We start from the raw sequence: 16,087 nt of genomic DNA, 5'->3' as shown, positions 1-16,087 counted from the left end.
TACTACTGTATCAGTAATATAGCTCATACCAACGTCGTTGTACCGATATATTGACCTGTGTCGGGTAGTTGTACCCGATAATTATCTACTTTTCTTGTCAGAGTGAAATTCAGATGTGTAATCAAAAGGACTTGAAATATTCCTCTAAAAAAAAAAAAAAAAAAAAAAAAAAAAAAACAATTCCACCCATGAAAAGCAATACACAGAAGTACAGACGAGACAAATTCTAAACGAGAATACGAGAATATCGAGTCTAATCCGATTGACCGGAAAGGAAAGTGTGTCGCACCCGACAAAGGGCATTATTACCACTACAATACTAGACCAAAGCGTCGCCCTTTTTGTTTTTCTCTCCTCGCGTGCGTACAACACACACCAGGCCCAAGTCGCATCGGTTTGCGTATCAAAAATCGCGACGCCCCCAACACCCGTGTACCTCCGCGAGCTTCAAAGGAACGATATCGCACGCTCATAAAAATGCACCCTTATTCCACCTCGTGCTTACTTTCGCCCTCTCAATCGTATAGTCGAAAGAAAACGAGCGCACACACACGCAAGCGCACGTGCACTCGTACACACATATGCTCTCTCATCTTCGGGATCGGATGAGCCTCTCTGCCAGGTATACATCAGTCCCGGTTATAGCCGGCATCTAGTGAACTACAAGCGCGCGTGTGCTGTAGGGGGGGCACCGAGCGAGCTATATACACACATGCGACGGCCTATAAGGGGTTGCGGACAGGGCGAGAGGGTGGCAGCCTAGAGACACATATATACATATATTAAGCTCCCGGCTGGGATGGTTCACGGGCCGACCGCCGCGATACTCGCGGGCGCTGCGGCCGTCGCTCGGGTCGTCAGTCCGCCAGTGCAGCGCGACCCGCTCGCTTCGTGCTCCAGCTACAGCAGACCTGCCGTCAGGCTTCGTTGATCTCTCTCTCTCTCTCCCCTCGGCTCTCTGTTGTCGAAAAAGTTGTGTTTTTTTCTTCCTTTCTCTTTGATGCCCATCATTCGGTGAAACAAGCTTCATTCAACCCCCTACCCCCAACCCCCTTGACTGGGAGTTTCTCGCGGCTTCTGGTCTGGTGAACGGATACTGGTCTCGCGTGTCCTGACCTGGGGAGGAAGTGGAAACGAAGAAGAGCGACGGTGGGTGTGAAAAAAATGATCCGGGATCAGTGACAGGTGTGTGCGTGTGTGTGTATGTGTGTGCGTGCGCGATCAAAGTGAATACTCGTGCCAGCTGTGGCCACGAGTCCATGTGCGAGCTCACCTTTCGTTGCGCCTAAGCTCTCGTCCTATACTCGAAGGGATACCGGGAGGGCGCGCGATGAGGTGGTGAAAAAGTATACACACAGCACTGTGACACCTGGCGCCCGGAGACCCCCTCGCCCCGGATAAGAGGGAGCAATGCAATGAGCGAAGAGACACGCGGAGCAGGCGGATGGTACGACCCGCGGCTACGCCGGGAGGGAGAGACTGCATGGCTCGGCGCGCGCGTTGCCGATAATTCCTTGCCTGTTGTTTGTTCGCGTCTCCGAGTGCAATAAAACCAGGGGGAGGAGAGCGGCCAGAAGCTCCAAACGAACATGAGTAGCTTATTGTCCCCGGGGCCCGTGCGGCCTTAGCTCGGATTTTTTTTGTTTTGTTTTGTTTTGGTTTTTTTTTTTTTCTTGTCCCTTCGGTGCAGCAAGAAGATGGAAAGGTGATCTGATGGTAGGACGAAATTAACTGGAGAGCCGGTTGGTAAAGCACAAGGCGTCACGTCTCCTCAAGTGCAAGTGAGTGCTGATCCGCGCGTGCATACATGATTTATCGAAAGTGCCGTCAAGGAGAATAAGAGTGCGAAGGAGATAATTTCGGTGTGAGTGCTATACGTCTTTTCTGTAGAGTACAGTGGGTGTGAAGGGTGGCTCATGGGCGACCTGCGCTGACCTGCTCGTTGGATCAGAGATCGGTGGACGGACCGACGTGTATACCTCCAGGCCTGCAGAGGACGACCGACGGACGTGAGGTGCGTTCTCTGATGATTGCACTGTAGGTGTCCTAGTGGGGCTCTCTCTTTTCGAAAGAGTGCGATAACGATGTCAGGGAGGATGGAAAGGGGTTATCGGATATTATTTGAACGGGGCCGGTCGGTGTAGGTATATACACCCGGAAACTTGGTAATTTGCCGGATTGATGAGGATCCCCTTTTTCTCATCCTTTCTCGTCTAACTGTACTTTGTCCCGTTGATGATATTTCTCGAATCGTAGGGAGGGAAGTAAAATTAGCAACACAGGGTATCCAATGTTTGCAAGTGCATCACCGAGTCGTAGGGTACAAGTAGAACGAGTCCCTATTGGGTAAGACAAATATTTGCCGCGTCCTCGTATCCTCTAGCTTTTCTAGACTGAACGTACAGCCAAAACAACGAATAAATTTAATTAAATTGGTTAGCGATTTTGCTGATGCAATTACACTGGTGGTACTTACACTTGATTAATTTTCATCAGCGCAGGGCATGTATGCAACGACAAACGCCAACTGTGTAAAAACAATCGCGTAACGCGACGTGCACATATACATATATACTTTGAAAGTTAATGCATCAGCAATCATCCCCCTCCGATGATGCAAAGGCCATTGTTTTCAAGGAATCGACAACCACCCAACGGTCATCACGGGTATTTGCAGCTGCCCTCCCTCTCTCCGGTATATGTACATATGTGCCCCTGAGTGAATTTTGGAATTACCGCGGTAACGCGCTTGCGTTTGACACTCGACTGAGGCCGAAGTTTGATGAAATTCGCGCTAATCGATGTAACGAGCCTCCATCACATATCGAGCGCCCCCTCAAACAGCTCCAACGGCACCGTTCGCTCTGAAAACTGAAATATTAAACCTATTTTAAAGAAATACCGGTGACGTCGTTATTTCGCGTTATTTCAAGGATTGCACCCTCAAACACTCACAAATAAAAAACCAAAAAATCCTCCTGTACGCGCGTATACCGAAACGATACGAACGAGGACTCAGTAGTAATAAATGCACTGCTGCTCTCTTTGCCGCCCCATTAGTTTTAACTCCATCGGATACCTCGTACAGCTGAAGAAACAGAGGATACGCGCCGTTTGATTTTTCGAAAGAATGCGCTCACTAGATTTGGGGAAATCGCTCCGATAGCGCGGAATTTTTCGTGCTGCTAATTGGGGATGGACGATTAATATACGCGTGATGTTTTGCACGGGAGCCAAAAGAGCGTTGGGTTTGCGATAAGCTTCTTAGAGCTAACGAGGCTTTCCCCTTCCTTTTGCGGGGATAACGTACGTTGGTGGTGTTTGACCGCTGATTCGATATTTTGCTGAAAAATATTTCAATTTTGCACGTGCGTGCGCCGTGTTTTCGGTTTTTAGAGATTTTCAAGGTAAGAGGCGTTGTATTGACATGCGACTTTCCTTACTTTAATTTTAAGTAGTCAAAGTAAATGCAATGAAAATTCATAGTCTATACACTTTTCGTTAGTAAAACGATATTATATTGAAAATGTAATGCCATACAAACTAATGAATCCCCTTTGACAGAAGCACAGAGGATTTTTTTTCCTTCCATCCAATTTGACGTTTTCTCGTAGAATTTAATTTTGTCTCGTAATACCGGAGCCTTGAAGTTTTTTTCCAAATACCATCTCTTGGCGAAGAAAATATAAGTTATTCCCGTAATTTTTAAAGCACGTAAAACTTGTCAGAGTTATTTTTCACTATGATCAGCAAAGCTCCATCCAACCCGTATTGTACAAACAATTAAAATAAACAATAAAAGAGATGTAGGCTATTTTTTTTCCACAAAAATTATGAAATAGTTGTCTGTGAATTTTTGTATCCTAGTACGATAGAAATCGAAAAAAAGAAGTGTGGCACAGAAGCGCTGTAAAATACCTCAGTTCTGCTGTTTGCTGTGATTTTTCGAGAAAAATACAATGGATCTCGCGCAAAATGACAATAGTGTAACGACTTAGCCGCAAATCCAAAAATAGAAGAATTGGCACGTGTCGTCTTTGTGCGCGTAATCAGGAAACCATAAGCCACTGGGAATACTTTGGGATATAGGCCTGTCGGGAATCGTGAGGTTTTTTTGCTTCGATGTTCAGAGATGAAACTCAATCGAGTCCTTGGCAATTTTTATCTCGTCTCGGCTATTTCGAGGGTTTAAAGGAGGTCAGGGAGACAATATCAGGGGGGAAGGAAGGAGAAAAAGAAAGAGAGAGAGAGAGAGAGCGAATTGGTAGGCCTACCTGCAGGGGTTTTTGTCGTAACTTTACTCTTCCGCAAAGATTAGGTCGCCACGCCGATATGGAGCACGAACTCGTTTTCGTTTTTTCCAATTTTTGATAACTCCCTTCCACTTTTTTCTTCTTCTTCTTCTTCTTCTTCTCCGGCATTATTAAAGTCTGGCTTTGACGTTGTACGACGTAATATTTTAATTTTGCGACTTTCCCTCTCTGTACAAAGAATATTACTGCGAAGTAAAGGTCTCCATTATACTACCACGAGATCCACGACAAGCTTGCCCCGTCCCTTAATAATAAACCATGAAATATTTTTTTAGCCTTGAAATCAAATATTCACGCAGTTCAGGTATATTGCCAAGTGTACAGTAGAGATCCTTCGTTACTTTATTTTAATGATTTTTGCCCCAATTTTAGATAAAGTTCTTGTCCAATTAAATTTTTTTCAATTTTCTTTGATAAATTTCGAGATTTCAAGTACCATTAACCCGTTGATTAAAAAAACTTATCTTCAAAAAACTTTTTTCTGCCTATACATTGTAGACGTCGCAGTCTCCATTCTGTTATTATGGAGTACGAAAAGAAAAAGCAACGCATAGGTATTAGTATCAATTAATAACCCTTCGATTTTCTCATAAAAGCAATATTTACCTCAGATCCTCACTTTCCTCGTAAGTTTTTCAACGAAACATCAGCCTTGTAAGCGTAAAAAACACCCGACATTATTCACTCGATCCTGCACGAGCAGAGCCGTGTACGCGTCAATTGTAATTCATGAAAAAAAAAAAAAAAAAAAAAAAAAAAAAAAATAGCAACTATGATGAAAAAAGTCTGTAAAACCGGAAGAGTACGTACAACACAAATACGAGTAGTGAAAAAAAAAAAAAAGAAAACAAAAACAAAAACTAGACGAGGCAAAAAAAAAAAAAAAAACGAGAGGCGACACGGAGCGGTGTACAGCAGCAACAGAAACACGACGGGAGAGTGCGAAATTCCTGCACTAAATGCAGAAAAACACGTGAACGGACGCCCGCGTGCGAGAGAGAGAGTTCCAGCTCGAAATGCTGGCTCAGGATAACGAACGAGAGGAAGGGAGGTAGGAAGGGAGAAAAAGTTATCCGGCCTATTGTGTCCGATTGTCATCGCGTGTCGGATTATTCGCGAGATGTAAACGTCGATTCTATCTCACGGTCTATTTTTTGTTTTTTTTTTCCACTCCCCGAAAGGGAGGCCAAAATGCGCGCGCGCAGAGGCGCTAGAAATGACGTACAACAGGGCGCCGGGACACATTCTTTTGAAATTTCGCAAAATGGGCTCGCTGCCAAAGAATCTCGGGCGCGTGTGCTCCATCGCCCATGGGGACCATTCCCCTCCTTCTCCCTCGTACAGAGCCTCGCTGCTCTCGTTTTCCGTCTCGGGTCCCTTTCCTTCCTACAATCCATGCATAGGTATATCCCTTAGGCCTTGCTTGCGTTCGACTATTGAAAAGCCTTTCGCTGCTATGCGACATTATGTCCGCGCATTCTCCAAGCGTGACGGATGAAGCACACACCCACACACTCGGATGACTCTTCTTTTATTTTTTTTTATTTTTTCGAAAGTATGGGCGCCATTGATTATTTTTTCCGTGTTCTCGTTCTGCGATTTCCACGTGGGTATACGTGCACACGCCTTTTGTCCCTAAAAGTCCCGAGCGGCCGTGTGTGTCGCCGGTCCCTAATGAAGCAGCCACACACGCGCCAAATGATTGCACATCGCGTTTTCATTCTTTTGGCTCGTCGGTGGCTGCGAAATATCTATGCGGTCTCGAGCAAAAATGGGTCGATTCCCTTGTTTGTTGGGAAAACAGGGAGCCTTGGGGGGGAGGGGGAGTTGGAAAATTGTTATTGTGTATCGATCGCGGGATAAACGAGGGGGAAAAAGAGGTCCCTCTGCGGCCCGGTGCGGGTCGCGAAGATACGTGGAATCGTGATTTCTAATAATCCTCCGGAGTTTTGGCTGGTCGGGATTGCTTTTTAAATAGAAGCATTTGAAAAACAATAACATCATTCTGGAATGATTCGAGTTTGTGGTTTGATAAATTTTCAAAAGCGATCCGTGGAGGTTTTCAATGTTGAATGATCAATGGTATATTGCCATCAAGGAAAATTTTTTCAGTAATTTAGGACATGGACAGTAATGAAATTAAAACTCAAGTACAAAGTCCATTTGTGGTGTTGATATTCAATTGGCATGTTTTTTTTTTTTTTCAAGGTACATCTCTATTTATATTTTCGTTAATGTAACAAAATTTAAAAAAAAACCTTTTTCAAATACAATAGTAAAAATGCCCATCAGGTATCGATGGACCTGTCAAATATATCAATCAACCTTGAATGTAAACCGAAACCATCAAACGATAACCTCGCAGCCTTGCGTTTATTTGAATAAACTTTTTATACAGAAATAGTTTGCCAAAAATTTTTATCTCGTATAGAAAAAAAAGACCATCACTGTAAATCTCAAAGTTTAATTGAATCACCATCTTCGATCATACCACGTACTATTGTCCTGTAATCCCGAGCGCTACCCGTCAGTAATATCAAGCTTTTGATCCAATGCGAAGGCTATTATTCTCATCCACGGAGATCCGCAGGGCGAACTTTGATAAGCCGTCCTTTTACAAGAAGTCGTGTAATCCTTTTACAAAATACAAAAGGCGTGTACGCTGTTACACCGCTCGCATTTAAAACTCGAGTCGAGATAAACTAGTCGATGGTTTTTTTTCCGATGAAAAGAAACAGATGAAAAAATAAAAAAACAGGCCCCAGTTGACGACGTTGTTTTCTCGAGAGGGTGGGATACGTTCTTGGAATGCCGGACAAAAGAGGGCGAGGCGGTTCCGTCAAAGTTTAAGCAGCGAGTGCGCCCCCCCCCCCTCGCGCAAATCGCATTTTCGAGCTCTGGTCGGTGCACGCGCGCAAACACCCACACGGACTCACTTTCGTTTTACCTCTGACCTACACTCGCGCGCAAGTGCACCCGAGTCTCCGTCTCTCATTCTTCCTTCGGCTGTGCGCCCTGACCCGAAAAATCGAACCCAATCGAAAGAAAAACTGCCGTAGAATCGGACAGTGGAGAGGAGAGGGGCCACAAAAAAGCTTAGCTGAGAGAAAAAAAAGAAAAATTCACGTACGAATGGTGAGGGAAGAGGAGGAAAATGGGGCGAGGAAGAGTACGTGTGGATTGTGTCGGCCACCCTCTGCTTTTACGACACCGTTTTCCTTCTTCATTTACATATCCGACACTAGCTTGCACTGCCATTGCATGAAAAATACACCATAACGTTGACGAGTTGCTTATTTTTTGTTTGATCCTCCATTATGGGTTGATCATGTGTTGAGCTTGAAACTTGAGTTGTCGGATCTTGCGAATGAAAAAATTAGATTATTATCAAAAAATAGAGGATTGAAGAGGGTGTTGTAAAAATACATTCCATAGCTGTAAGAATTTAATGTGGGAGCTGTGGTTTTCAAACTAAAATTCTTTTGTCATATCGTAAATGTATCCCCTAAACAATTTAGTCAATTCTAATACTCAAATGGCAAAAATTGTTTTGCAGCATCCCATTTTTTTGCTTGTACTGTATAATTATCTTATATGCACGAGTGCCGTATTTTTCCAATAACAAGCAAATCTTTGTGAATTTCGCTTACTCAAGAGTCTTGATGCCAAGCACATTTTTGTCATCGGTAAAAAAGAATTTACCAAAAAGAATCGTAAAGTAAAAAAGTAAATAGTTTCAATAACAGTGTAGCACGTAAAGATTGAAAATCAGTAAAACGCCACAATCATCGTATCGGCATCCAAACAATGCCGTGAAGGCTCGATGACCCTCCATCTTTTTTCTCCCATTACACCGTTGACCTCTCGCCACATCAATTATCACATAATTACCTTCACAACGCAAAAATCAACACGTTCACGAGTTCCCCCCTTGCCTATATTATTCCGTGAAAAATGTAAAAGTAAAACAAATTACGTCCAGCGTCGAAGAAATTATGCATGCAACTACATACGTAAGTATCGCTCACGAGCTCAGCGGTGGTGGATTGTAATCGGGGGTGGGCTGTATGAATGTTTCACATATCACCCTTCGAAATGACTCGGCCTTTTTTCTCATCCCTCTAAACCAATGGATGACAAACACAAACTCAAAGTCGTGTATATGTATATGTATCCCCACGCAGTCAAGTGTATACACAGCATTACACCAAGGTCTCGTTTTCACAATCCGAGACCCTCCCTCCGTGCTCTTATTTTTTCTCCCCCTCACCCCCAATGTATATGTGTGCACAATACACATGCGGCCCCCCTTGCAAATGCGGCACGCGCGCGTATGGTTATACGTATCATTTGAGCACGTTCTTCGCAGTCGATGGCTCGAGCAGAGGGTATATCCGTATTACGTACATAACATTGTGCAACCCCCCTTAGGGAGGGGGGGATGTATGAATTGTCTTTCACCTCTTTGTTTTTGCCACTCCCATTTTTCATTACCCGATCGAAGGGGAAGGACTGTACTGTAAAGAAGACGAGAAAGGAAAAAAAAAAACTAGTCCATTAGAGGCCGTAGCGGCTGCCTCTCTCTTGTTTTCCTTTCGCGTCTCTTCTCGTTCTTTAAAGTCAGAGGCCAAGACGCGCGTGGGAAGGGTCCCCGCGATATTCATTCGACAGCACGTCTCGTGCCTCGTACGTTAATGATTGCACCTGTGCTCATTGTTTTTTTGTTATTTAAAAACGCTACTTACTTTGGTTTTTCACCCTGATAATGAAAAAAAGCTCAATTACGATAAACGAAAATTCATCCCTCCTTTGTCATTGTAGTTGCTATAGGTTTCATGTCTGCGTACTTTAGCATCGAAGTCCTTGGTACATTGTCCCATTGGACGCGGTGCCCCAAAACCCATTACGAATAAATTAAAGCCAGTGCGATAAAAATCATACTATGAATTCTCTCAACGCAAGCCAGATTTCACTGAGGATAATTTCCAGGGAGCTAAATTCTCAGGGTCCATTTATCATCCCTAATTGGGCCCGGGATTCTCCGCGCACTATTAAAATAGATGTTTCAGCGTTTAAAGTCCATCTGTCACGGGGGACTTTTTTTTTTTTTTTTACGAATCATCGTCGAGTCATCTTGAAAAAGTTACGCGTGATAATCTTTACCGTTTGATTTTATTTCTGTAATATTTGCATTTTCGTTTTTCTCATACCATAACAGTGACGACGAAAAAAAAAAAAAAAAAAAAATCCGGAGAGCAGATGGCTTTTGTGCGCCGTCAGGTAGTGGGAGTTGAAATAAGCCTAGCTCCGACGAATAATCCTAATGGACCGTGGCGTTAGAGGACGCACAAACGAACAACGGGAAAAAAAAAACAACTCGCTCATCGCTGTTATGGCGTTCCCGAGCCCCCGTGCAGCCAAACGAAAAGAAGAGCATGAGCATGTAAGCCGGCGAGTATATATATATATATATACGTGTGTGCGCGTACGAGAAGTAAGGCGTATACTACTCGCGAGAGAAAGCGGTGCATATATATAGGAGAGCTCTTTGACACTCACCCGCGGCGATGCATTGGCCACTGTGGTAGCCGTCACGTGTGTACGGGGGAAAGAAGAGTCGAGAGAAAATGTAGGCGAACAATGCACAAAGGACTCGGGTTTGTAGGAGGATGGGGTATGTAGTGACGTATGGTACAGTGGAGGAATAAATAAACGTGATGGTTAGCTAAAGAAGATGATGTTGCAGATAGTTGCAGGAACAGGCTTTTTTGAAAATGCTCCGGTTTCTAAGATATAATTTATTTAAAATCAATACAGATTGAAAAAAAAAAAAAAAAAAAGAAATACTTTGGAAATTCTTCTGCGTAATGGATCGAAATTTGTTTTAGTATTTTTGGCGTTTGCGCTGGGAACATTTTCAGAACACGCGTTATGTGGATGAGGATGAGAATAAAGGACGAGGGAAAGTTGGAGGGTGGTATTTTACATACGCGTGAGAAAAAAGGGGAAATTCATGGCCTCACTTATCCTTGTTTTGCCCTGAAAATTGAAGCGGTATTAAATTTTTGCAAAACTTTTGTTTTTTTGTTGTTGTGAAGGTACCAACTTGGTGTGAAATTGAAAATTTCATGTCACATGCTTAAATTGACTTACTTGCTGATATAGACGAGAAAACAATTTTTCAAAACTCTTTCAGCCATCCTTTTGATCCAGAGCATTTAGATTGAAGTATAAAATTCAAAAATGTTGTATTCCAATGTGATCTAATGCATGAATTTTTCGCATTGTGTAAAACGTCACTTAAAAAGTTCCAGACCCAACAGTAATTATTAAATTTTCGTTCCATTAAACTTAGCTTAATGCGTACATGAAAGCATCTATTACCAAATTTCAGCTTCATAAAATGCAAATTACTTTACTTTACTTATAGTTAGTTTTAGTTGATAACCATGGAGTACTAAACGTACATTTTAAAAATCTGAATGACTGCAGTTTGGTAGTTTTTCTACAAATATTTGTGGTAACTATTATGAAAGGTTATTTTATTTGTATGATAACTCATTACTTACGTAAACAATCTTCCCCTCACCCCATTTGATTACAATTCATGTGTCAGGATGATTTTCATTGTTTTTTGAAGTTTAATTCAGGTAATTTTACTGCTGTCTCGTTAAACCAAGTAAATAAATCAAATCAAGTTTAAAAATGTTTTTACTTTTTATTATTCTTGAGGATTAAAAGTCATTGCAAATTGTTCACTTCTAAGTCATCTGAGTGTTTTCGTTACCTAGCCTTCGTTAAACAGACGAAAGAAAAAAAAAAAAAAACAAGTCAAAGCTCAACTTGTACGAAAAAATGAGAAATATTACTTTGACTTCCCCCCCTAAAAAAAAGCCCACTTCACCCTATAACAGCTCATACGATACCCAGTACTGTTTTTTTCCCTCACCGTCGAGTCGACCTCTGTCACGTCTAAGCGGACAAAAAAAGCAAAGCAAAGCGAAGAAGAAAAAAAAAGGTGATAGTGTACGTCAATATCGCGACCACGCGCACTTAACTCTCACGTCAGCTGCAACCGAACTGTCATACTCGCTCTTTAATGAAGGGGATATTTTTAACCTGTGAGCCCCCCAAGGTAGGGCCTTTAGTGGATTGCCCGCGCACGAAAAGTGTTGAAAAAAAATTAAATAAATACAACAAAAGAAAAAAAAAGAGCCAGAAAGAGAGAGATGAGAAAAAAAGATAGCGCCGCCTCCGGAGGGACGTTTTGACAAGCTCGCGTGATTTAAATAAATGGACTTCTCGCGCGGCTCAGCGAGGACACGAATGTGTATGTGGGCGCCAAGTGCACGTGTGTTTATACGTGTCCGTGAGTGGATATGAAAGTGCGGTACTCCGAGTGGGTATATTTTTGGCACGCCCCCGGGCGTATTAAGGTGCCATATATGGCATACATATATATACATACACAACCGTAGGTATACTTTTTCGCCTGCTGCTCTATAGCGTCGATTAATATTTCGCGGAAAGCCTTCGGATGATACGAGGAGGAAAGCCAGAGAGCTTTCATGATGGATCCTTTTTTTATTCCGTCGCTAAACAGCACAGGGCGATGCCTTGCTTTTTTTTTTTTTTCCGTTGCGCGTGTCTCTTTGCTCTCCGCGCGAGATCCCCTGCGCTTTCGCTTCCGAAGTGGTATTAGTGGTAACGCCTATGCTGTTTGGCCCCGGGTTTACTCGGTAAACTTTTTTCGTGTGATTTACCTTTTTCATTATCATGGTTTTTCTTTTTTCCGCGAGACGGGTGTTGGTTATTGCCATTTTTCAGGGCTTCTTTGCTTCCCGAGGAGCTAAAAATTTCCAACTGTACCATTTATATTTATGTATGAGGGAGTGGGATGGAGATTAATGAAATTTAAAAAAACTCATTTTCACATTAACATTATTACAAATGATTACTGTATGTTTCGGTGTAACATAACAGTGTTGGTAGAAATGAAAATAAATATTTTAACTCATAGTTTTGCAAATATCAATAATTGTGTCTAATATGAGGTGAACAACAAAAAATAGAGATGATGTTTTTTTTTTTATTTTTCAGGTGGGAATTTCATAAAATCGTCAAAGGAACTATTATGCGACACGTAATAATCACTAGTTAACAAACATGACTACGCACGGTTCAGCGGCTCGGCTGTCCAGTATAGTCGCCTTCATCGTCTTCATAAATGGTGAGTTTCAATCAAAATATTTGGAAAAATCAATGCAAATTTACACCTTTTCGTAGTACTTGTGATGGAATATCTTTCAAAAGTATTAATTATTACGTCTGGTAATTTTATTACCATATCTCGTAATTTTGTTGTAAAAGCCACAGTTTAATTTCTTATTTAATACGCGAGCTTCTCACGATATTTTTGTTTCTCCCTGATAGTCTTTTTCCCCCTAGATTGCCCCAATCGAGTAAGTTCCCCCTAAAACTCATACCTTTTTTTATTCATAAGAACAACAATGACGTATCAATAATATTAATGATAAAAAAAAAAGAAAAAAAAAAAATCTACCACGCCATCTTATACGAAGATGAGGCGAAACCTCCTACTCCCCAAAAACCATCAATCAAGGTAGATTACTCGATCGCCCGGTTGCCCCAAAAATAAAAGAACAACCGATGACTAACTATGTCCCTCTCTCTTTCCCGTCCTTCCTCCCAATTCTTCCTCTCCCTATACGTAACAACGTTATTTATTTCGCGCCATCCACCCATCAGCCCCACTCGGCCACCGCGTTCGCGTGTGCGTGCTTCGCCTACTTTCCACATCCTGTATGGCATACACAGCAAGTTTCGTGGCGTTTTATTTCTCGCTCGCACGCTAGAGCGCAATAGCCGGCAGATAGCCGGGCCGGTGGCGGATAAATCGGCAGCGTTAAATCAGAGCCGACTTAGGCAAATCGCCTTTTCCGCGGCACGTTTATCAGCAAATGACCCGCCGAGCGCTGCTCTTCTCTCTTGTTTAGGTACACGCTTGTATACGTGGATACAGGCATCCTGGTATACTCATTACGTGGGTATATACACGTGAGTTTTGGTATTGTGTCATTGCATGTGTTTCGTTTCGAGAGTTGGAGAAAAAGTGAAACACATGCACAGCATATATAACTCGTATGCTTGGAATAAAGGAAGAGATGATGGTATACGAGAAATGCATGATTATACTGCTTTTGAAAGAAAAGTACCTGCTTAATGATATGCTATGTGATTATACTTATAGTAAGTTGGTGAAAGTAAAACATGAGTTGCAGGTAATTAACTTGCACCATGCCTAGGGGACAAAAGGGCTACTGGATCATTTGGCGCGTGTAGCACGACGAGGATTGCCGAAACATTATTTTTTGAAATCTCTCCAAGTAAAATCACGTAAAGTATATTCACAGTACAGCTATAAATGGCTCATCACAAGCTGATGTTCACCAGCTCGTTTGCTTCTACTTGTTTTACCTTATTTTACCCGTTGCTTACAAAACAACTTTACATTATTCTTACCTTCCATATCTTTTGCTGTAAAAATTATTTTGATTGTTAAAATATTGTGATTTGAACAACTTAATTGGCAATAATTTGGTCGCTTCGATAAGACTTACTATATCCTCACGAGATGCACCTTTGGCTGAATCTTCAATCATCCATCAAATGCTGATTTAACCCAGTAAAAAAAAAAGAAAAAAGGGACCAGAGCCATATGATACGATTCCGATAATTGGAAAGTAATAATCGATTCTAAAAACTCTATGATGACACTTTACTCCTCGAATCCACACGGTACACACACCAAGACTCAAGACGTGTTGAGCTCGTCAACGATGCTCATTTTCAATTTCATCGATTGCCATTAAAAAAAAAAAAAAAAAAAAAAAAAAATGGAGAGGAAGGAAGACAATGGAGTAGAGTTCAGACAGGGCCATGAATTCGGTGCTCCATTATGATCAAATCCTCACCGGCCGTCTTTTACTTTTTACCATCAGATGAGTTTGAAAGGAAAAACGGGGCACGCGGGGCAGAGATGGGGCATTGTTGAAAACCTCGATGAAAAGTAGTCGCGACCTCGTTACACCCTCGACCCCCCCCCACTCTCTTCGTTAAAGATGTGAATTTATTTCCATGCAAATTAATGATGGCCGCACGGTCACGAACTCGATCACGAGGTAAGATCGTGCCCGAGGACGGGGGTGGTGGGCTCTTAGTGGCGAAATTTAATGTCCCGCGAACTGTTACGGCCCGATCGTAAATTATTTACAATCGAGTGGTCTTTACTCCTGGAGCTGTACCGAGAAATCTCTCCAGACGTTATTTACACCGCACGTAGCACAGGCTGTTTTTTTTTTTTTATTTCCCCGAGGTGGAGAATATCGAACAGCTTCGCAGCTCGATTGGCCGTTGTAATTATTATTTTATTTTACGATAGAGCTTGAGGTTTTTACCGATTGGGCGAAAGTACAAGCTTTAAAAAAAGTACACTGGCAACACACAGAACTTTGCACACGTGAACCCATTGGAATGACGAAAAGACGGGATAGCTCTTATCGAAATCCTCGAGCCATCTATGTGCATACTATTCACAGTACTGACAAGTGCCCCGATGGGGTGTGGCGTTTGCATGTTAAAAAAAAAAAAAGAGAAAAAAATTTTTACCTTCAAATCGCCAAGGGCTCTATCAAACGTATACGTACATTGGTACGTATACACACGCGGATATGCTCGATTCTGGGTCAACGTATAGCTGCCGGTCCTTTTCAACTGGCGTTGCAGAAAGGCAACGTGTGTATATATACATATATCTACCTGGCACTCGTCGACCTAATCCTCTCCTTTCTCTCTCCCTTTCGACTGTGGGGGATGATGCTGCTCCTGTGCCGTGTCGGCGTCACTCACGCGTACACGTACGTGTGTATACCAACATGCATGTGCGGATCTGCAGTCAAATCACGTTTCCCTGCACGTATATTCGTCCTCCCTTGGATTTTCGAACTCGCGCCCCGTTTCCGGCGAGTCCTAAATGCCACGGAGCCGAGAGAGGGAGTCGTCGCGTTGTCGATCGGACGTCCGATTTGTTAAAGCAAAGTGCACTAGTCGGGAGACCAAGTTGTACGATGTTCCACGCTATATCGTGTATATACCAACTGGTTTTACGTTAACTTGTAAACATGAATGAATCGTCATTGGGGCACCAAAACATCAATTTTTTTTTTTTTTTTTTTTTTTTTTTCTTATACAAACCCACCTTGTTGTTCATTGAAAATACACCCGAGGTCTGTAAAAAGAAAAATAAAGTGACCGACAATTGGGGGACATTCACCTTAGACATGATTTATATCCAAGACAATTACCGCATGCGCGAATCACTTGTACCATTTTTCAACACTCAAAGCACAATTGTTTCAACTTTGTGGAACTGTAATGTTAATCCGTGCGTAAAGTGTGAAGGTATAAAAAAAGTGTCGAACTCTATAATCGAAAAACAACCCCCTTTCCTGCATTGCAACGCGTTGGCTCGACAGCACGCAAATTTATACACTTCATTGTTCCCATCCTCCTACGTATATATTTCTCCTTTCACGAGTTGCATGCACCGTCAGCTCACTCCTGCCGGGAGCTCACAATAGACGCACCCACAAGAAGCTAGAGAAGACAACTCACTAAATATACTCTGCACCTAAGTCGAATTTAACGTTGCAATTAGGCATACGTGGGTATAAGACGCTAAGACCTCCATGAGC

General features: G+C 42.5%; 1 protein-coding gene across 3 annotated transcripts in view; it reads left to right on the top strand.

The window, feature by feature from the left end:
* The first annotated feature begins 1,844 nt into the window (after positions 1-1,844).
* LOC106642229 (zwei Ig domain protein zig-8) overlaps positions 1,845-16,087 on the top strand; it is a 266,917-nt gene continuing 252,674 nt past the window's right edge. For all 3 annotated transcript variants that reach the window (XM_089589959.1, XM_089589916.1, XM_089590011.1), the window contains exons 1-2: positions 1,845-2,014; positions 12,414-12,543. In XM_089589959.1, the coding sequence (XP_089446085.1) occupies positions 12,480-12,543 (64 nt within the window). In that variant the 5' untranslated portion in view covers positions 1,845-2,014; positions 12,414-12,479. The remainder of the gene's footprint in view (positions 2,015-12,413; positions 12,544-16,087) is intronic.

This window comes from Copidosoma floridanum, unplaced genomic scaffold (assembly GCF_036245765.1).
Source record: "Copidosoma floridanum isolate Cflo_tuat_1 unplaced genomic scaffold, Cflo_Japanese_pri ptg000001l, whole genome shotgun sequence".
NCBI lineage: Eukaryota > Metazoa > Arthropoda > Insecta > Hymenoptera > Encyrtidae > Copidosoma > Copidosoma floridanum.
This window is presented reverse-complemented; position numbering and strand designations above follow the sequence as displayed.